Source organism: Lutra lutra, chromosome 12 (assembly GCF_902655055.1).
Source record: "Lutra lutra chromosome 12, mLutLut1.2, whole genome shotgun sequence".
Classification (NCBI taxonomy): domain Eukaryota; kingdom Metazoa; phylum Chordata; class Mammalia; order Carnivora; family Mustelidae; genus Lutra; species Lutra lutra.
In genome coordinates, this window is record NC_062289.1 from 84,890,831 (window position 1) to 84,912,590 (window position 21,760).

At 57.5% G+C, this 21,760-nt stretch overlaps 2 protein-coding genes across 2 annotated transcripts in view; one reads left to right on the plus strand and one right to left on the minus strand.

Annotated features, from left to right (window-relative positions):
• Nucleotides 1-9,062: 9,062 nt before the first annotated feature.
• RHOF (ras homolog family member F, filopodia associated) lies at nt 9,063-20,080 on the plus strand. The gene is made up of 5 exons (XM_047696826.1): nt 9,063-9,514; nt 9,802-9,889; nt 17,398-17,507; nt 17,595-17,729; nt 18,538-20,080. Exons 1-5 carry the CDS (start codon nt 9,383-9,385, stop codon nt 18,697-18,699), a joined length of 627 nt encoding a protein of 208 aa, XP_047552782.1. The 5' UTR covers nt 9,063-9,382; the 3' UTR covers nt 18,700-20,080.
• TMEM120B (transmembrane protein 120B) overlaps nt 18,031-21,760 on the minus strand; it is a 46,060-nt gene continuing 42,330 nt past the window's right edge. Inside the window, exon 12 of the mRNA XM_047696820.1 lies at nt 18,031-21,730. Coding sequence (XP_047552776.1) covers nt 21,617-21,730 — 114 coding nt within the window. The 3' untranslated portion in view covers nt 18,031-21,616. The remainder of the gene's footprint in view (nt 21,731-21,760) is intronic.

Here is a 21,760-nt window from a genome sequence, read left to right on the forward strand (position 1 = left end):
CAGCAGTTAACAATTTTGAATTCCAAAAAACCTAAGTAAATGACATATTTATTTTTTTTTCCTTTTTTTTTCTTGGGTGGGTGGGGGGAGCTTGGAGCTATCTTAATCTGTATTCTCTTGACTGAACAATAAATTTTTAAATATATATAGTTTCCTCTATTAAACACTTAAACCTGGCCATCTTATTAACTCCTTCTGCTCTCTTTTTAACAAGGTAATGTTTTAAATGTATAGTTTTAGGACTAGCGAAATGGCAGCAACAAAAAATTGTAAGCAGTTGTTACTCTTTTAAGTTTTTAAAAACCTTTTACATTGTAAGTACCCAATCCATTGTGTCCTTACGCAGTGCAGTTTCTATGTTAATGTTGCTGAGATGTCCTTAATTTTCTGAACCTTCATCTGCATGTATGTCTTTGTCGCTTTTGTCTAATATAAGCCAGTTAAAATGCTTTTAGACGATTTTGCTTTTTAGAAAGCTAAGGTTTTAGCTTTAAGCTTTTGAAAATGTTTACAGCCATAAATGCTAGTCAGCTTTCTTCCCAGTAACATGTACACTTTCTTTGAAAATCGATCTATTTGAAGAAAAACAGCTCTGTTTTTCTCGTCTTGGTAGGGGAGTGGGTGAGGGAAAGGAAGACCTTCTCTTTGTGTACAGAGACTAAAGCCGTCACAGGAAACTAGATTAAAACTGGAAAACAAGTCCTAGCTGGTTCGAGCCAAACACCAACGTTAACTCGCGGGTATTTTCTATGGTGGTTGGGATGGCCGTGCGTCTTTTGCCTTTTGTTTGATTTGACTGTGTATTTTCGCCTTTTGTCTCTTAATGACGATCACACCATTGCTATATCCAGAGCAGTAAACAGTCCTCAGCGAAGCCGCCTTTTGCCAACCCAACCCTGGAAAGTTTGCAGAAGTGGAAGGAGCAGAAAATGCCATGAGAGTATAACTTACAAAAAGGTAACAACAGGAAAGACACCACCATTCTCCCCAAAATTCTAACTAAACAATCCCCCCCAAAAGATATTTTTTACATAACACGTCCAAAACCTCCGCCCAGCTTGATCTTCCAGACTCCATGGCACCGGGCTGAGCGGGTAAGTTTTAAAAAAAAAAAAAAAAAAAAAGGCCTTTTGCCCCTTCGAGGAAATCTTTTTTCGAGCAGGCCAAGGGGCTGCAGATGCTTGGGAGCCGAGGGGAGAAGGAGGTTTCTGGAGCTTTAGGTTTGGCAGCCTGATGGGGAGGGGTGGGGGTATGAGGAGGGCTCCTTAGACCCTTCTGCCCCGGAGGCGAGGGGAGGTTCTCCCCCAGCGAGCTATGGGATCCATGGAGCTGCCTGCGCTCATCCCCCCCTGGCTTTTCTAGGTCTGCGCCTTGATGGGGAGGGGAAAACTGAAGTGTTTTGGCGGTGGCGGGGGGGGGGGTGCTCAAAAGACAAGGAAACGTCCCCGCTCGGCCTAGGAACTCTTTCTCTTTTGATTGTGGGTCTCGCACTCTGAAGCCGGCTTTTCGGGGCTCCGGGGCGTGCCTGCGCTTCCTAAGCAAAAAAAGGACAAAAGGCCGGCGTCCATGTTGGCACCATGACGCAGCATCTCTCCTGCCTGCCACCGAGCGGTGCCTGTTCTCCGGGCCGCGCTCGCTCCTCCCTCCCAAACACGAGTTTTATTTTCAGGTTCAGAGCAGAGCTGTCAGCCGAAGCCCGGGGCCGGGGCCGGGGGGCAGGCAGCCGGGCTGCCGGTGGCTAAATGGCGGCCGCCCTCCTCCTCCTTCCTCCCTCGTTCCTTCCCCGGTTGTCGTTGGGGGCCTGGGGCTGATGGCGGCCCCTCGCCGGGCCGGGCCCCGAGAGCCTGCAGGGCACAGAGCCCCAGGTCGGAGGGTGGCCGCGGAAACTGCTGCAGGGGGCCGCGGGCTCGGGGGCGTCGTGCGCCCGGGCTCCCGCGCTCGCCTCCGCCGGGCGAGGCGGCCAGACCGGCGCCATTTCGCGCGCCGCCCGCGGCTCGGGCGGTGGCGGCTGCTGCGCGCCAGGAGGGAGGAGGGAAGGAGGCGGCGGAGCCGGGCGAGGGGGGGAGGGGAGGCCGGCGCGCCGCCGCCCGCGTTCCAGGCCGCCGCCCGCGTGGACGCCCCTAGCCGGGGGAGGCCTCGACGACGACCGCGGGCTCCGCAGAGGTCTCGGACCCCGCGCCCGACTCGGGGCCCGCGCGGGCACGAGGAGGCCTCATGGCTAGGCGGGGCCGTGGAAGCCAGTAGCAAAGGACCACGGGGACGGTCGGGGCCTCGAGGCTCCCCCTGACTCTGACCGGTGCCTCCCGAGGCGGGGGCAGCCTTCCTCGGGGGCCGGCCCTGACCCTAGGCCGATACCCGGGCCTCGGCGCCCAAGTCTGGCTCCCCGAGCCCGAGGGGTGGGGGCCCCCTTTGTCCCCAGTTTGGGCTCGAGGCCCTCCCGGAGGCCACCGACGTCCTGATTTGGTCGTTCGGGGCACACCCTCCAACCCTGCGCTCCGGAGGCCGGGGGTGGTGGGGTGGGGGGTGGGGGAAGAGTGTAGCCTGGGAAAGCTGAGCGGGCCTTCCCCGGGATCCCCCGAGGCGGAGGGCTCTAGGGTAAGCCCTCACATCTCCGGCCCTTTCTCGGGGAGGGGATGTGGACAGGGCGGGCCTTTGGAAATGCAGATGAGTCGCCTCCTGCTGCTAGTCGCCCGGGCTGAACCTTCGTGACTCAGCGGCACCCCCCCATCCTTTCCAGAGTGAGGGCCGCCTGGGCAGATGGAAAGGGGGGGCTATTGTGAGGCTTTCAAAGGGGACCCTGCCCGGTTTGTGGCTGTCAAGTCCCTAACAAACCCTCCGACTTTGTCCTGTCAGGCTCTTGGCTGGAGGAAGGGCAACCGCCCGGTACCCCCCGAGTGAACCACCCTCCTTTGGACAGCAGGAGCAGGCCTGATTTCACTCTGACAATAAGGTAGGTGTGAGTCCTTTGCCAGCCTGTGAGGGAGATTTGGGGGGCTTGGGCCTGGAGCCCAGGGAGGGCAGGCACCCCAAACCCGCTAAGCTGGTTCTGCAGCCCCTCCCCCTTACAGATGTGTGGGACTCTGTGTGTGTGTGTGTGTGTGTGTGTGTGTGTGTGTGTGTGTGTGTGTGTGAGAGAGAGAGAGAGAGAGAGAGAGAGAGAGAGAAGTCAGCTCCCTGCTGGGCCTGCTGGGTCCATCCATCCCCGCCTGTCCGCTTCTGTTGTCAAGCCTTTGGGGCGTGCAATTCTCTGCCGGATTGAGCCGCATAGGAGGCTGCTTGCAAGCATTTCCCACTTGTGTGTTGGGGGTGGGGGGAGGGCGGAGGGCCCTGGGTGCCTCTTCTGAAAGGCATGGTCTGCCGCCAGGAAGCCCGGCCCTACTCTGGCCCTCCCTTCCGGCGCTGAGTGGGGGCGTGTGGGGTGACTGTGTGAGCCGGCCTCTTCCCTCTGCTGTCTAGCTGCTAGGGAGGTGGAGAACACGAGGACCTGAGATCTGGGCCAGATTCCTCTTGAGAAAGAGGTTTCTTGACCCTTCTCCCCTTTCCTGGGAATTCCGCCTTTCTCTGTGCCCCCACCCCCCTCCCAAAAAAATACTGTTTCTAAAATCAGACAAAAGGATTTGAAACCTGGCTAGCCACTTACGTGCTGTGACTCTGCTCAAGCTGCTTAGTCTCTGAGCCCGTTTCCCCCCTGTGCACAGATGGGGCTGGGTCCTGATTCCCAGTCTCGGGCATGCCCGGTAGAACCGACTGCAGGGCCCAGTTTTTCCACTCCGTAGGCGGGGTCTGGGAACTTGTATTTCTAACAAGGTCCCAGGTGATGCTGATGGTTGCAAGCTGAGGACACGTTTTGAGAATCTTTGGGCAGGGTAACACCTGGAGGTTTTGTGAGGACGGGAGCTAGCGCACTTGGAAACCCCAAGCTCAGGGCCTGACACAGGCATTAGCTTCCCAGTAATGGCAACTCTCTCCTTACTCAAGTGGGCTGCTGATGGTTTCCCACTGTCTCCAGGAAGCTCCACAGCTGGAGGTGGTGTGGCCCTTGATCTCTGCCCCCTCCCCCGTGTGATCTCTAGTTAAGGGATTACTTTGATGAACCATTTGGGCCCAGGTGCCACCGGCCTGCACCACTCCCCCATCGGGACTGAGGTCTGGCTTCCTTGTGGGATGAGCCCGGCCCACTTTGATCCCACCCCTCAGTGTGAGGGCTAAACTGAGGTTTGGGGGAGCCGGAAGGGCTTGACCTGGAGGTTTGGTTGAGAGCCATCTTGGCACTTGATCAAGGGAGGCTCTAAGTCCAGTGGTTGTGCCGGTGACCTTGGGTGAGTCTCTCCTGTGTGCAATGATAATAAAGATGCAGGCTGGAAATGGGAGTGGGAGGATTAAGTGTGATTAAGGGGGCTTGGCCTCACGTTCCGGCTTCACACTACTTGGCCTCCATTCCCCTGTGGCTTCAGGGAGTGGGGGTTGGGCTGCCTGTGAGCTCCCCCACCAACGCCCCCCCCCCCCCCCCCCGGCACGTGGCAAAGCCTCAGGGCAAAGGGGAAGACTGACTTTCCTAGGCCAGGAGCCAGCCCCATTTTTCCTCCTGTGTTGTTTGAGTCGGAGTGGTGGCCTGCCCTCAGCTGTTCCACGATCAGGTCATGATTTGGGGTCACTCTCCCAAAACACAGAGAGTAGAAGTGACTCACCCAAGGTCATGAGGCCACCACTGGCAGCCAGGATGGGATTCCAGGTGCCTTGACTTGCAGCCCATCGCCTGTGTCCATGGCACCCCCCCCCACCCCAGCTGTCTGGGTTATTTTGGGCTCCCTCCCATGCCAGCTGTCTGCTGGCATCATTGCCAGGAAGCTGGGAAAACTGTCTGGTTGAAAGTAACCAGCGTGGTGCTCTTGGCTCTTTCTGGCTCCTTTGCTTGGGCGCATGAGGGTCTCTAGTCCCAGATCAGCTGGGTTTGTCCATCTTGTGCTTTGCTGGGGGTGTGGGGGGGGGAGGAGGTTCACTCTGCTGCACCTGGCACCAGACCCCCTTCCCCCTCTTGGGGTGGGGGGAGCACTTCGTAAAAGTTGATGAGGTTCACATTCTTCTTATCCCATGGGGCTCTTCCTTCCACTCCTGCTCCAAACTCTTAGGATTTAAATTCGGTGCTATTGAATTGCTTTCAACCCCCTTGATCCTCATGTGACTGGCTTGCTGCCTGAGGGTGTCCTCCCTCCCTTTAGATAGAGTCCTTAGGGCTTAGACAGGGGTCTTTATGTCAGATGGGCATCGGGTGGTTAAATAATTGGTTTAAACTCTCCCCCCCCCCATTAGCCACAGTCTGAAGGGCTGGCTATAGCCAGCTCCTCCACTCCCGCCCTTGGAACAATTAAGGAGCAATTAGGTGCGAAACTGTGGTCTGGTTGTGTGAGGGCGAGGTGTCCCGGTGACCTGTAAGGGTCATGCCCCCCTCCCCACTTTCTTTCTTTTTTACCTCTTTCACCTTTCTTTGTCCCCCTCCCCCCACCCCAGCCCATCACCTCCTGGGGGCAGGGAGAGGCGGAGCAGCCAGTCTGTCCTCTGGCGGTGCTTCCTCCTGGCTCAGAGGCTGGCCCCGCCCCCGGTCTCCCAGCGAGCTCAGGGCGGGGCTGCCCCTGGCGCCAATCTGGTAGGGCCATCCTGGAGAGGGCCACGCCAGCGGAAGGGCGGCCCAAGGCTGGGAGGTGGCTGAACCTGCCTTGCTACTGGACACCAGGGTCCCGCCTCTTCCGGCCCATCCGCCGAGAGCCCCAGCCAGGAATACGACCTTTTGGACCCTCTGGGTGGAGACTCCCTCTGCCTGGACCGTGGCTAGAGGCACCCCGCCATCTTGGAGGTTTCCTGGGTCCAGCGCTATCTCCAACTGGCCAGTGACCTCAGCAAGTCCCCGCCCCTATGGGAGCTGAGGTCTCCCCATGTGAACCAGGAGGAAGAAGGTGGATGATGACCTATTGAGCTGTTTCCGAGTCCGGCTTCGTGAGGAGACCTTTTTGTGTCTCAGCATGACCTCCCCAGCAGCACCACCAGGTACTGAGCCCTGGAGAGAGTCCTTGACTCCCAGGCTATACCCCTGGCCACCTTCCATCGCCAGTACCTCAAAGAATAGTTCGGTGTCTTCTGTCTCCTCTAGGGTGGATGACTCCTCAGGTGTGAGGTGACCTTTTAGGATGTTCTGAGGTACCAGGGAAGTAGAAGCTGGAAGAATTGTCATTACCTTCTCTCTCCTGGGCTCCGCTGGCCTTAAACTCTAGCACAGGCCCAGTGAGTTCACCCCACAGATGCATGCTGGCCTGTTCCCCTAGGCCTCGGTGTCCAACAGTTCTATGTTAAGATCCAATGTACAGACTCTTTCTTGTTTTCCTAAACCTCTCCGGGAATTCCTGGTGACTAGAAGGTGAATGGCTTGGGTCCTCAGAACCGCTCACAGAGGGAGCAGGGCTCCCCGGGCGTGTGGGCAGGCACAGCTCCTCAGCCGGCCTGCCCTGGCCCAGCTGCCTCTGAGGAAGCTCTCCGCAGCTGGCCTGGCTCCTGGGTATTTTTAGGTACAGATCCAGCCCCTACACCACCACTGGAGCCCGGTCCAAATCAAACACACTCCAGGCCGTGTGGGGCTGGGGTTGTGCCAGCCTCTTGGCGAGGCGGGGTGGGTAGGTGGGTGGGGGAATGGCTGGGGCCAGTGTCAGCTGTTCTGCCTGGATGCAGGCAGGGCTGGGAACCTTTGCTTTTCCTCCCTGACATCCCTCCCCCCCCCCATCCCCCCACCCACTCAGTTTTGTAGAAGCCATTTGTTGTCTTAAGTTGGGATCAGAGTCCTGTTTCTCAGGTGGAGAAAATGGCAACTTGAGGTCAGGGATTTTGAGGAAATTTCGTCAGGAGGTGTGGTTAACCCCCAGGTGACAGTTGGCTCAGAGTGGGGCAACTGAACTCTCTCCCGCCCCTCCTCCTCTTGCCCTTCAGCCCCTCCCTGAGCTTCAGGGTCCGTGATTCAGGGTCAGGTCCAGGGCTGGCTTGTGAAGGTAAGTGGTCCTCCCCTCACTCAGAGGCTTCTTCCATCCTTCCTTTCCTGCTAGCCTCAGGCTGCCACTATGGAAGTGTGACCCCCAGCCCTGCCTCACCAGCCAATCACAGATCCTCTTGGGTCACCAGAGAGCTTGCGGGACTGGCTTTGGCTGGGCACTTCTTTTCAGGAGCTTTCTGTCCCATAGCCGTCTTGAATCTGGCAGCAAGGCCCTCCCTGATCTAACCCCAGTTACCTTGACAACCATGTCTGGCCTCACTGCCCAGGTGCTGTGGAACCTGATGGGGTTTTCCAGCTACTGTGCCTTTGCCCAGGGTACCCATCCTGCTCCCCCTGGTCTGCCGTCCCAACACTGCCTAGCTTGGGCTAAACCTTCCCTGAACCCTACAGAGGTTCTGGTCTCTAAATTGTTCACATCTCCCAGACTCCTTTGGACTGCTTCCCCAAGATAGCTCCTTCCAGGCAGGAACACAGTTGCCTCTCAATAAACTTGTTTTGCAAAAAAGGAATGAATGAGTTGCTGTAAATTTGTATGGGGGGGTGCTTGACCCAGCAGGTGGCCCTCTGTCCCAATGAGGAGTGTGGTGGGGCGGGTGTAGGACTCGCTTGGCCTGGAGCTGGGCCTTTCCTCCTTTTCCCAGCTCTGGGCTCTTATTTGTAAGCTTCCACGAGCGGTCGCTGCTGCCCTCTGGTGGTCAGACCCTGCCTTGCTTCCGCGGAAAACCTACCCGGCCTTTATGGAATTGCCAAGTTGGCAATCTCCTCCGTGAACTAAAGTTTACCTGGTATGGGGCGCCTGGGTGGCTCAGTGGGTTAAGCCTCTGCCTTCGGCTCAGGTCATGATCCCAAACTCCTGGGATCGAGTCCCGCATCGGGCTCTCTGCTCAGCGGGGAGCCTGCTTCCTCCTCTCTCTCTCTCTCACTCTGTCTACTTGTGATCTCTCTCTGTCAAATAAATAAATAAAATCTTAAAAAAAAATTTTTTTTAAATAAAGTTTACCTGGTCTTTGCTGAGAACTTGAAAATTGAAAATCTTCCTGGGGGGTTGTGGGGGGGGGGGTTGTGGCTAAAAGATCCTGAGTCCTTCCTCTCTGAGGAAACTACCAGAGTAGACAGGGTAGGACCGGTCTCTCACTTAACCCTGCCTCAATCAATGCCCGACAGCCGCACACTGGCTCCAGAGGTCCCCTGCCTCTCCTGACCGCCGGCCTGGCTTGTGCAACGGACGGTTGGCCCAGGGTCGCGGGGAGGGAAAGAATGGGGGACAGGAGTTATCTCAGCCAGCAGCCCCAGTAGTACCTGTACATTGTGCTCGATACATAGCTGTTTTGATCAGGGAAGTGGGAGGGTTGGTGACAGTCCTTGGCATGAAGATACAAGGCTGCTGGCTGGAGGGCGCTTAATCAAATTTCAGGCTGGGGTGGGTGTTAGGAGGGAGCCCAGCTTACCTCAACTAGATCTGCCCTGGCTTTACCCATTCCTTCCTCGACGGTGTTTTCCTCGTTTCATGCCTCTGCCCCTGCTAGAAAGAGACTTCCGCCCGCGTGGTGTGGGGCCAACCCCCAAAGGGTATTGTTCCGGAGTCGTTCACCTGCTCTCCAAGCTGCCCGCCTCAAGGTGATTGCCCGCCAGAGGGCGCCAGACGTCCACCTTGCGCTCTTGGGGAGGTGGCGGGGGTTAGGTGAGTGGAACCGCTATTCCCCAACCCCGACCCCATCACTGGCGCCCGTAGGGCTGGTCGAGGTGAGCAGACACGCCTCCCATGCCAGCATCCTCCCTGGCACTAACAACCTACCTCGTGGGGGACCAGGTCAGAAGCCGACTTGCCCCAGGCCACACAGCTGAGGCGGAGCTCCGACAAGGGGCTTTTCCCTGAGCCTGAGACCGAGGCTCCTGGACTCCTGGTGCTGGGGCAACGATCCGCCAATCAAAGGGTCTCTGTCCGATGGGGGGCCGAACCGGCCAATCAGAGGGTCCCTGCCGGAAGGCGGAGCCTGCCAATCAGAGGTGCCGGGCGAGGAACGGCGGAAACGATCGAATCTTGTCGGTGGGGGGCGCGCCTTGACATGAAGGGAAGGGAGTGGGAGCCGCGCTTCAGGCTGAGTGCCCCCGTTTCTCAGTTGCCTCAGTTTCCCTGGGAATGAAAAGTGAACGCCGCGGTCCGGGACCGAACAGAAAGGAAAACTGAGGCTGGGAGGTTGGCCCGGGTGGCTGCCTGGCGGAGGCGATGCCGGCACATAGTGGGCGGGGTTTATCTCGGCCCGCCCCCTGGATCCCGCCCCCGCTCCCGATCATTCAGCCCCAGAAGTCTGCCCCGCGCGCTGTTGCCGGTGCGGGCTGCTCACGGCTATGGATGCCCCCGGGGCCCCGGGCCCGAATGCGGGCCCGGGCAAGAAGGAGCTGAAGATCGTAATCGTGGGTGACGGCGGCTGCGGCAAGACATCACTGCTTATGGTGTACAGCCAGGGCTCCTTCCCTGAGGTGAGGCCCGCCGGGGAGTTGGTGGGGGTGAGACTGCGGGGCAAAAAACGGGCTTGGGACCACGGGCGGCGACGGACGGCCTTCAGCTTGCGCCTTGAGCCTGGACCCCGGCTCCCCGGCGTCCTGTGCGTAGAGAGGCAGCCGCCACCCCGGGGCGCCCCCTCGGGAATCCCAGAGCCCAGAAGGGTGAAGGGAGCTGAGCTGGATGGGGTGAAGGGAGGCGGCGCAGCTGAGCCCTGGGCCCCCCGTAGCACCCCTTAAGAACCGGCCGACCCCTTCTCCGACAGGACTACGCCCCATCCGTGTTCGAGAAGTACACGGCCAGCGTGACTGTAGGCAGCAAGGAGGTGACCCTGAACCTATACGATACCGCCGGTGAGTGCGCCTGCGCACCGAGGGTCCCCGGTGCCCGAAGGGTTTCCCCCGCCGGGGCGTCCCCCTCCGGGCATCGCCGCTGTGGGGTCCTGACCTCCCAGCACTCCTGAGGGCCGCGAGGGGCTCTGGCAGGGTGGCCCTGGAGGCTCAGAGGGCCTCAGTCACCCCATGTTTGAAAGGAGGGGACTTGAATGAGAGGAGCTCCTGGGCCACCCTGCTAGCGCTAAAGTGCTGAGAACCCACGGCTTCATTCCTCTCCTGTGGTTCTAGAAAATCGTGGGCATCGCTTCTGCTTCCCATGGTTCCAGGCTTTCGTGTGTTGCATGCTGTGGTCTCTTAAGATTCTGTGGGCTGTGGATTTTAGTCCCCTGGTGCTAGGATCCTGTGGGCTGAATTTCTGGGTCCTGTGGTTCTAGAATACTCTGGGCTACAGATCAGAGCCTGTGACTCCAGGATTTTGTGGTTGAGGGTCCGGGGTCATGTGGACATAAATTCTGGGTTCCACACTAATTCTGAGTTCCACACTCCTGGGATTCCATCTGCTACAATACACGGTTCTGGAATTCTGTGGTCATTTTGAGCCTGTAGTTCTAGGATTCTGGCTACAATTCTGTGTCTTCCTGGTTCCCTGGGAATAAACCAAACACCGAGGAAGGAGCAGAAATAAACCAAACACAGAGGAAGGAGCAGAGCTCCCAAGTCCAGAATAAGATTCTCTTGGCCACCTGTGGCTCCTAACGCAAGTGGATTTATGCTAATCCTGTCAGTTATCAGAGACCCAGTTTGGGTAGGGGGGAGCCGGCGGGGTGGGGAGGACGGGGAGTGTTGGGTGTCTGCCCTCAAGGAGCTTCCATCCTGCCCTCAATCCCCTCCTGGGCTGAACCATCACTGGGGAACAAAGGTCAGGATCTCACCCCACCTCTCTGTCTCAATGTTTAGTGACCTGCATGGAACCACGTCATCGGGTGCCCTGTCCCCTGCCAGCCAAGCCTTGTATATGCTAGGGGAAGTCTCCACTAGCCTTGGATGGAGCCAAAATCCAGACATCCCCTAACCGTAGGCAGCCAGTGGCATCTCCATTCCACCGTGCAGAGAATCAGAAAAGGGATTGGCCCATCCCCAGGCCCCTCCTCCATTCCTGATTTCAGCAGCCTTTACTGTACGGTGGGATCTGCCCTGTAGTGGCTTCTAAGGACCCCCTCTTGTTGGTTGAGGGCCCCGAAAGTCTGGGGACCCCCCACAACAGGGCCCTGCTTCCAGCCCTGAGAACTGAGAAAGGCAAAGTTTGCTGAGAAACTCCCCCGGGAGCATTGTCGTGAGAGCGTAAAACTTACGGTGTGTCTGGGATACTTTCAGTTTCACATACTTTCTGTCGGGGACCCAGGGAGGGGCAGGCCCATGAGTCCCACTTTGTGGGTGAGGTGCCAGTTTTCACTCTCCTCTGCCCTCCAGGACCTCTGGGCCTTTCCTATCAGATCCCTGGGGTTCACTGTTCATAGAAGCCTCCCCCATTAGACCCAGCACAGGGACCACTTCTGGTCTTTGTGGCCGCACCCAGAGAAAGATGCTCAAAGAACATGTTAGGGCCGATTGTGGTGTGGAGTTTCCAGAAGTTTTCTGTTTGGTGTAAAGGACGGACTTGCACTCACAGCTGCTGCAGGAGAGACTGGAGGGGCTCCAGGCCCGGTCATCAGAGGCACGTGGCCACCACAGCAATGGTGCTCTTCCCGCCACATGCTTTGGAGTCAGACCTAGGCTTTGATGCTGGCTCCCTGGCTATGTGTCATCTGGGCCTCAGTTTCCTCATCTGTAATCGGGGCTAACTAGATTAGTCTTGAGAATTAAATTAGATCCATGTGATGCATAACACGGGGGTCGGTTCTTGGGAAGAGCTAATTGTTGTCATGATTTTTTAAGCCCCCTCCACCCCCGCCCGGCCATTCAGGCTCAGACCCAGTCCAGCCTGTTGGGATTCGAAGGCCTGAAGAGCTCCAGGCTGGCCTCCACCCTGCCCTCCCCGAAGGACCGGAGAAGCAGAGCTGGGGGTTGAACGACTCAGTGGAGTCCTAGGGAAGTCGATTGGCTTCATGGTCAGCAGGAGAGCCCAGGGATTAATGAATATTCAAGGAGAAAGAAATGTGGCCACTCCTTCTGGGGTGTCCCGCTGTGACCCAGGAAGCCCTGTCACAAGGAACCTGAAGGAGAGACTGGGTCATTCCTTTTCCATGTGCCAGTGCCCCGCACGGTGACTGCGGAATGAATGCAAAAGAGATTGGAGGCAGAGGCTCTCCTGGAGAATGTTCCATGTGATAAAGGCAGTGAGATTGTCTCTACCCGTGGATGGACAGAGATCAAAAATCAGTGGCAGGAAAGGAGGCCCAGTGGACCAAGTAGAGGGAGAGAGTAAGGGGGAGTAAGGGGAGTGGCTGAGCCAGAGATAAGACTCGTAAAGGCTGTAGACCGTTCTGGAACCTGCTGAGCTAGACCCTGTGGTGGGGGATGGTGGTGCAGAGTGCCATCTTTCCAACTGACCACCGGTGACCAGAGCTATGGAACAGGGTTGGCCCCTGGGAGGCCGAATTTCTCCATACCCAGGACCTGGGCCGTAGGGGTCTGCGTGGGAGGCCAGTCTGGCTGCTTGTCTCCATCCTGCGGAAGCAGACACAGACGCCATAGCAGTGGGAGGGAGGTTTGGAGGGGCGACGGAGCTCTCAGTGCTGACAGGGGAGGAGAGGCAGGCACAGTGAGCTCTCTTGCCCTAGCAGCCTCACCTACTGTGGGCCTGACACCCTCAGAGGCAGGAAGCTGTGGTGCGGTCTGAGGTTTGCTGGGCAGAGGGGAGGCCGGGGCAAGGTGGGATGTTAAGACACCAGCTAGGGGTGAAGCTGTCTGGGTCTTGGGGTGGGGCCCAGGGGCGGGGAGTCCAGGATGGGATGAGGGTTGCCCGGGGAGGCGGGGACCTGTGGTCCCCTTCCCAGCCTGAGATGGGAACAATGGGAACAGTGAGGTTGGGGGACGGACAGAGGAGTTGCTGAGTCAGGGAATCAGGGACCAGGGGCCTAAGAGCTAGAAGGCCTGGGGTCTTGAAGAGCTGAAGCCTCCGGTCAGAGTGGCCTCCTAGGCTCCAGGCTGGGCCTGCGCAGCCACTCCTTCCTCTGGGGAGGAAACGCAGGTGGGTGGGGAAGTGGGTTCCTCTTCTGGCAGCTTCCCCTTCTCACACTGCCTGCACCCCTCCCCTGACCAACGCCCTGGCTGGAGCTGGTAACCACCGCTCTCTGTGTGTCCAGCAGATATGGGGATCACTGTGGCCCAGGGACACCCTCTTCTCAGCTCAGCTCCGGGCCTTAGAGACCCCTGCCTCTGGAAAGTGACTGACACAGCAGAGCTCCTTCCCACAAAGGAAATACTCTCGTACCATGTGAGAGCCTCACTTGCTCCCTGCCCCTCTGCCCCACCAGCTTCAGGAAGATGGGCCACTTTCAAGGGGAGCTGTGGCCCAGAAGACCTTTCCTGGCTACAAACAAATGCAACCCCACGTAACTCTGTGCAGGCCCATCTGCAGAGGCCAGAGTGGGACCCCGGTGTGCTGCTGCACAGGGGACTTGGCCCCTTTAAATCTTGGCATTAGTGTGCATAAACGGGGAGGGCAAGAGTATCACCTTGTGGCTGGGGGCCCCCTAAAGCTTGTGGGTCCAAAGATCTGGGGTTAGATCCCCGCCCAGGCCCCCATCCCCTGGAAGTTTCTGTTTTAACTGTAACCATAGTAGCAGTCCTTCACCTTTGTTCAGCTTTGCTTAGCCTACTAGTCCTTTATGTCCAGTATGGGGGGCAGGGTAATCATCCCCTCTGCCGGATAACCGAGCTCCAGAGAGGGAAGGCACCCAGGTCATAGAAATGAGTCTGCGTGTAGCTTGGTTCTCCTGACTCCTATGGGAGAGGCGTCTAGGGGGACACGAGGTCACCATGTCCATTTTTTGCAGGCCTGGTCCCCACATGGAGGTCCACACTGAATCTTGCAAAAAGTTGAGCCAGGCCCAGTCAAGTCAGGAAGGCAGCCTGGAGGAGGGAGCTAGGATCCAAGCTGGCTGCCCATCCCCTCCCAGGGCCGCTCCCCCCTTTCTCTCTCTCTCTCTCTCTCTCAATACCTGTGTTGGGAGCCTTTTGATCAGGCCTGGGGCTGGTAGGGTGAGAACAGCTCCCTAGCCTCTGGAGTGGGCTGAGAGAGAGGCATCCCCCCAGCCCCAGTAGTCTTACGGAGCTTCTCCTTAGCTGTGCAACCTTAAGGCGACTCACTTCACCTCTCTGTGCATCAGTTTCTGCATCTGTAAAATGTGGCGGCAATCGCCCTACCTTGTTAGCGTCATAATGAGGCATGATGGCTTAGTGTAGGCGCTGGGCTTCAAGCGAAGCCGTGAGCAAGCATAAGAGCCTTCATGACAAGGGAGCATTGCGATGTATGTGGTTGATTGTCACCCCTTTTAGTATTGTTATCAAACTCACCTGCTTCTCAAGTACCCATTTCACAGGTGAGGAAACCATTCGTACGGAAATGAGGTTGATTCCCAATTGGGATGTCCGGAGAAGCCTTCCTGAGAGAGTCTGTGGCAGTTTTAGAGTGGCCCTGGAGTGACCCTGGAGTTGACCGAGTTGGCGCTCCAGCTCACAGGGGACCTGTCTATGACCTTGGAAAAGGTCCCTCTCGGCCTCATGGGCTCCTTACAGGAAGAACTTTCTCAGCTCGGCTTAGCTCCCCAGGGCGGCTGCTTAAGTGGACACAGGTGACAGAAGTGAAATGCCCTTGCGGGAAACACGAGAGGTTAGCGTGACACCTTAACCCACACTTATTTGTTCGTTCCTTCACCACTCGCCTGGTGCCGTAACTGTCCTCAGGGGCTTCTGTGTTCATGGGGCAGACAGAGCCAAACCAAAACCCAACATATGGAAGAATAACAGAGCCATGGTGGGGTGGGACGGCAGTCAAGGGAGCTCTCCTGGAGGAGGTGATGTTTCTGCAGACCTGAAGGAAAGGAGGGAGCAAGGCATGCTACCTGGGCAAGAACCTTTTGAAGAGGGATGGGCGAGAGTAGAGGCTCCCGGGGCAGGGGGCAGGCTCAGTCTGACTTCCTCCTCCCAGCCCCTGCAGCCCAAGACTTCTGCTGAAATCCTCCCCAGCCCGAGTTACTAAACCCCTGGGCCGACGCAGCCCTGCTCTCTGCTGCATCAGAAGGGGGAGCGGAAAGGCTTCGGGCAATGAGCAGCCAGGCCTGACTGGACACCTGCCAGGCGCTGGTGATGATTTTTAAGGACAGACAAGGTCCCTGCACTCAGGGCGCTTACAGGCCCTGGGGAGGCAGGCCCAGGCTGTGGACACCCAGGGCGGGGGGTGGGGGCAGATGCTGTGTGGTAAGGGAAGGCCTTGGTCAGGAGGAGCAAAGCCGACAGAGCCCGGGAGGCCCATTTTGCAGCTACTTGTCCACTCCCGCCAGATTTCTAACAGGATCAGATATGCAGTTTGTGCCAGAAGTAGGAGCTGCGTCGTGACATCGTAGGGGCCCAGAAGCTATGTTTGCACAATGCAGAACTAACTAGAGCACTGCTGGCTGTCAGCAGGACAGCTCCACCAGGACCCAGACAGACTGGGGCTAAGCCCTGGCTGGGTCACTGGTGCAGTGACCTCGGGGAAATCACTTCTCTGAAGTTCAGTTTCTGTGGAAATGGAAATATTCTTCACTTCCTGTCTAGCCCATCAGGTGATGGCTGTAAGGATTTCTTAACTGTTCATAGGCAGAAGCACTCTAAAAAGTGTGTAAAGCATAAAGTGGTGTTACTGTGGAGGAGAAGTAGAGAGAAGACAATTATCTTGAAAAAGGAAATAATGTGGACATTCAGTTTGAATGTCTTAAAGTAAAAGGCTAAGAAGAAAAGGGGGGTGGTAAGTAGGGAAAGCATTCCAGGTTGGGGGAGGAGAGCAAGTACAAAGGCCCTGAGGCACAAGAGCTTGGTGGGTTTGAGAAACAGTGAGCAGGGGGTTGGGGGCTGGGATGGGGGGGGAGAAAATGTCAGGGTCTGTGGGTGCCAGGTCATGCAGACCCTTGGGAGATGTTTGGATTTTATACAAAGGACAATAGGAGCCACTGAAGGTATTCTTCATTTGAGGGGAGGGAGGCAGGATCTTGTCTTAGATTCAACCAACTGCCCGGTGGGGAATGGATCGTTGAGGGGCAGCATGGATCACAGGAGGCCAGCGGTGGCTTGCACGGGGATGGAGCCATGCTGTCCAATAGAACTTTCTGTGGTGATGGGATGTCGGGTATCCACACTGCCTGTTACGGGAGCCACTAGCCCTGTGTTGCAACTAATCACTTGAAATGTAGCTAGTGCAATGGAGAACCTGAATTTTTAATGTTAATTAGTTTAAACAGCCACATGGGGCTAGCCGCTACCCTACCAGACAGCACAGGTCTAGAAAGACATGGACCAAGATTAGGAGAGGGGACAGTTCGGAGGACGCGGGCAAACCTACAGGACACCCCCACTGAGATGTGAATGTGGCCACTGGGCTGGGTTAGAACACAGAGTCTGCGGCGGTTGCCCCAGCTGGCTGCCTTTCTCCGCGAGATGATGGAACGCGAGTTCTTAGAAATCTGCAGGCACTGTCCTGGGGCGAAGCCTGTTCAAGTGTTTACATATAAGAGGACAAGTGGGGCAAAATATAAACACTCAGGAATCTGAGGAAGGGAGGGTTTTTTTTTTATGATTTTATTTATTTATTTGACAGAGATCACAAGTAGGCAGAGAGGCAGGCGGGGGAAGCAGGCTCCCCGCTGAGCAGAGAGCCCGATGAGGGGCTCGATCCCAGGACCCTGAGACCATGACCTGAGCGGAAGGCAGAGGCTTAACCCACTGAGCCACCCAGGCGCCCCAGGAAGGGAGTTCTTGGCCCCCTTTTTGCAACTTTTCTCTAAGTTTGAAATTGTCAATGTAAAAAAATTACTAAAAAGCATTAAAAAACCACACCCAGCCTTGGCGGCTGATTCAGTGGCATGGGGGAGGGGCCGGGTACCAGCCGTCCCCCCACCACTCTCCTCCTGGGGTTCATAGAGGGCAGGAGGAATTCAAACCAAGGCCAGGCCTCTGGGCCTGGGGGTTTCCCTCCCGGATCCTGCAGTGGCCTGGTCGTGCCCCAGCCCCAAACCTTCTTCGGGGAGGGGAGCTGACCTGGCCTGAGTCTGTTCTCTTCAACCTGAGCGCCAGCTGGGGGGTTGGAGAGGGGGTGGCAGTAATTGCCAAGGACATAATTGCTAGCAGTTTCTCCAGCTTCTCCTGATTACCCTGTAATCAGACCTGGTTCTGAGCCCTGCCTGGGTTTTATCTCCTCTTATCTTTGCTATTGTGGGCTGCCCCCTCTGTTTTACAGAGGAGCAAACCCAGGCCTTAGAGACAGAGCCCAGACTCAGGTGGACAAGGAGGGGGTGCCTTTCTGACCCCTACCTCCTCTCCCATTCCAGGGCAGGAAGATTATGACCGGCTTCGGCCCCTGTCCTATCAGAATACCCACCTCGTGCTCATCTGCTATGATGTCATGAACCCCACCAGCTATGACAATGTCCTCATCAAGGTGAGGCCCGTGACCCAGCCAGCCTGTCTCGGGGGTGGGGGCCCCGAATCTGGCCTTAGCCCTGAGGCCTGCCCTCTCCCTCCGCAGTGGTTCCCTGAGGTGACACATTTCTGCCGTGGGACCCCCATGGTGCTCATTGGCTGCAAGACAGACCTGCGGAAAGACAAGGAGCAGCTTCGGAAGCTCCGGGCGGCCCAGCTGGAGCCCATCACCTATATGCAGGTCAGGAAGGGGTCCCCCACCCCCACCTCATTTAATCCTTACAACCCTGGGGCACGGGGCATGGGCTGTTCCCATCCCCTGTCACACAGGGGAGAAACGGAGACCCAGAGAGGCAAGGTAGAGATTGAGAGGGACACGACTGACCCGCAGCGGAGCCAGGATCCTGTCCCACCTGCCGCAGGGGACTGGAGAGGCAGGCTTTGCTCGAGAGCAGGGCTCCCCTAACTGTGAGGGTCGTGGGCAAAACCAAACCCTGCGGCTTTTCTGGGTGAGGCGTGGGACAAGAAAAGGAACACAAAGGAAAACTAGTAAGAAAGTTTAATAAAAAGGAATAAGCATTAATAAAAGTAAATTTTGGAAGAAGAGCTAGTTTTTACTGTCCTCGCCAGCTCCGTTGCCTGGATGGAGCTTGTGGGAAGGAAGGGACAAGGGGGAGGAATCGAGGAAGCCCTTTGTGTCTGGAGGCCTCTAGCTCTTGTCACAGGCCTGGCACACACAGCAGCCCAGCGTCAGGACGCAGCCCCCTCTCCGCCTGAGGTGGTGGTGGGGATGTGGGGGCCAGTGGGGAGGGCAGGGTAGAGGCCAGGATGGGGCTTCTCAGCTGCAGCCCTTGGGCCACACCACAGGCCCTTCCGTTCCATCCACAAACACTGCTGAGGACTGGGCCTGGGATGGGGGAAGGCCCTAGACCTTTGCCCCGCCTTGGAGAGTCCCCAAAGCCAGCTCTAAGTCCCCAGATCCGTGGGGGGCTGTCAGGAGGTGCCCCATGCTCCAGGCTCATCTAATGCCAGCCCCTCCCCCCACCCAGGGCCAGAGCGCCTGCGAACAGATCCGAGCCGCCCTCTACCTGGAATGTTCTGCCAAGTTTCGGGAGAATGTGGAAGATGTCTTCCGAGCTGCGGCCAAGGTTGCCCTCAATGCGCTGAAGAAAGCACAACGGCAGAAACGCCCGTTGTGCCTGCTGCTCTGACCACTCTGGACAGGGCACACAGGCCCTCATGGCAAGACTGACAGGGCCTAGGCTGCTAGGCCCGGACTGTACCCCAAGATCCTGCTCTGTCCCCAGCTTTCCAATGGCACTTTGAGTTAGGGGTCTCCGTGTGTCTGGAGCTGTGGCTAGACTTTTAGAACATTCTGGAGATCTCTCCTTTCCTAGCTGGGGCTCTGGCCATGAACTCACCTCAGGCCAGGGTTCCCACGCCTGCAAGGAGGTGGGGGAGGGTCCCAGACTCAGTCCCTCTGTACCCTAGAACCAGCATTTATCCCTAGGATGCGGGAGTACACAGCCTCCTCCCAGCCATTGTGTCCCCCTTTGCACACCCAATAGGTCCTGAAAACCTATGCTTGAAACAAACAGCCGCATCTGGTACGTGGATAAATGTGGTTTTGTCAGCGCTCCACACGGCCCCCCACCAAGCCCGCCGCTCCTGCGTCACCCGCCTCCCTGGGCTCCTGAGATAGGCACGGCTGCATCCTCCAGCTTCTGGCTTCCTTCCTCCAGGAATGTGGGGGCCACAGTGGGATGGGGACTTATCGGGACAGCACACGCACCAGCCCCGGACATGGGGGCTGGCACCGGCCCCTACCCCTCACAGCCCCCCCCCCAAGACTTCAGTCTCAACCTTCGGCTAGGCTGCCATCTTCCCAGAGCTGGGTGCACATGCCCAAGGGGAGAAGAGACTTTCTCAAGAAGCAAAAGGTACCCTGGCCCACCCACCCAAGCCCTGCTCCAGGGTGCGTCACCTGCAACCCCCCCACTGCCGGAAACTCAAGACGAAGAGTGACATCAGCTGTGAGTGATCGTGGGCAAGTCACTTCTCTCTGCAGACTGTTTCCCTATCTGCAAAAGGACAGCACTGACTCATTTTAGTAGTCATCGCGCTCCCTCCTATCCCTCACAGCCTCCACTGTTGCCAAGCTCAGACTATCCTGGCCTCCTGCGAGAACACACAACCCCCGGCTACAGATTCACTGAACTTTCTGGAAGGTCTGGAGCCAGGAGTTTTTAAACAAGTGCTCCAGGTGATTCTAATGCCCTGGAGAAGGAGAGCTGCTTACTTCCTGGGTGAGCTACAAGTCCGTGTTACTGAACCAGGGATGATGGCTTGAGGGGGCTCCTGCCCTCCCAGGGATCTCCTGCCTCAGCCCCCACTAAGCCTGAGCCTCTGAAGTCAGCTGCTGGAGAGAGAGAGAGAGACTCCTGTATCCCATCCCATCCCACCGCACCCCACACTGGTTCCCCAAGGCCTCATGGACAAGTGATTGTATAGGGTGGCAGTTAGCAAACCATACTCCGTGGACCAAATCTGGCAGTTGTGTGTTTTTTGTAAATAAAGTTTTGTTGGGATTCAGCCACACCCATTTATTTAGGTATTGGTGGCTTTGGCCCTACAGCTGTTGCTGAGGGAAATGGGGACTTGGTTATCTGGCCCTTTACAGAAGACGCTTGCCGACTCCTAGTCTCAGGAAAACCCAGGTGCCTCAGGGCCAGACGGAAGACCCAAAGGAGTGAGAGAGGGCAGGTATGAAAGGGAGTGGTAGGTGTGTGGCACCAGAAAGCAAGCACCCCATCCTAAGTAGGCAGCTAGCCCAGCCCAGAGCTTTCCATTTTTCTAAGGAAAGTAGAAATCTGGGTTTTTATGCAGACTCTTACTGGGGTGGAAGGGAAATTTCTTAAAAATGTAACAGTTCAAAAAGCGCAAACTCCTCTGGGGGCCCAAGCAGGACGGAGGATGCCGGCTGTGAACTCCGCTCAGAGGACCCGTAGGGAGGTAGTTAAGGGGAGCTGAGACCCGTGTGTAGGGGAGAGGGCTACAGCTCCTGGGGGGAGCGGGGGCAGAACATTCCCCCAAGCCTGCCGGCTTCTTCACCCGCGCCTCAAATACAGAATCGGACACAAGGTACCCAGCGGGCTTGTCCTGGCCTCCCAAGTGCCACCTGGAAGGGAGCCTGCTCAGACTCTCTCCACCGCATTCCAGAACCTGAGGGGAAGGGAGGGAAGGTGGGGAGGGTGGGTGAACTCCACGATGGCCGAGTCTCAGCCAGCGTCGAAGTGCGGGTCCCACTCTGAGAACTCGCTGCAAGGATTCCGGGAAGTAGGCTGAGGGGTGGAGGTCAGGAAGCCAAACTCAAGTGTCAAAAAAAAAAAAGAAAAAAAAAAAAAAGCCCTCCAACCGCCCACGGGATGCCGAGGCTGGGGCGCCCTCTGGTGGTCACATTGAACCCTCCCGCCTCCGGCCCACGCAGGTGGGGGCGTGGGGCCAAGCCCTGGGGGAGGGAGGGCAGCTGTCCCCGGGGGGGCCGGCAGCCTGGGAACCGCAAAGAGCACAAGGCACAGACAGACAGTGGTTCTCTGAGAACTTAAATACCCCCACCGCAGAGCAGGGGCGGCCAGGAGAGCTTACAGCAGAAGCGGTGAGCCCCGGGGCGGGAGGTTCCACAGGACGCCCGGGGCTTTCCTTCCACTCACTGGGGATCAGTAAGGAGCCGGTCGGCACCCCAGCGGGGCACATCCAGACCCCAACCTGAGGGGCTCCCTGAGGCTTCCGGCCACCCCACCCCAGGAAGCCTGACCGAGGCTCAACCGTAGCCAAGAGGGCAGCGAGGGAAGACTGAGGGTTCCGGGGCAGTCGGGAGGAGGCCGTCGTGAATATGTCTTAAATAGGGAGGCTGGGGCAGGCGAACATTGTACGGACAGGCAGGGCTCACGTTCCTCTTGTCCGCCAGGGACCGGGACATTGGCCCTCCTCCCCGCCATGCGCTGGCCCCCGAGCTGGCTGCTGTCCACAGACACCGTGAGAACTGGGCAGCAAGGGGGCTGGCTGGAAGCCCCTGCAGTCTTGAACCCCCCGTGGGGGGGGGCAGGAGGGGCGCACAGGTCCCTTGGCTCACAGCTTCTTCCCCTTGTTTCTGTTCTTCTGAAGTTTCGCGTGCACGACTTTGAGTGTGGTCAGGAAATTGCCCAGGAAGAGGACGAGGAACGTGAGCGCCAACACGAACACCTGGGCAGGAGCATGCAGGGTGACAGGGGA

What these genes read in the sequence shown, in the direction of transcription:
- RHOF (XM_047696826.1), top strand. Translation starts at nt 9,383, where the DNA reads ATGGATGCCCCCGGGGCCCCGGGCCCGAATGCGGGCCCGGGCAAGAAG. An exon ending in ATGACAATGTCCTCATCAAG is followed by an intron (nt 17,508 to 17,594) that starts GTGAGGCCCGTG and finishes CTCCCTCCGCAG; the next exon opens with TGGTTCCCTGAGGTGACACA. An exon ending in AGCCCATCACCTATATGCAG is followed by an intron (nt 17,730 to 18,537) that starts GTCAGGAAGGGG and finishes CCCCCCACCCAG; the next exon opens with GGCCAGAGCGCCTGCGAACA.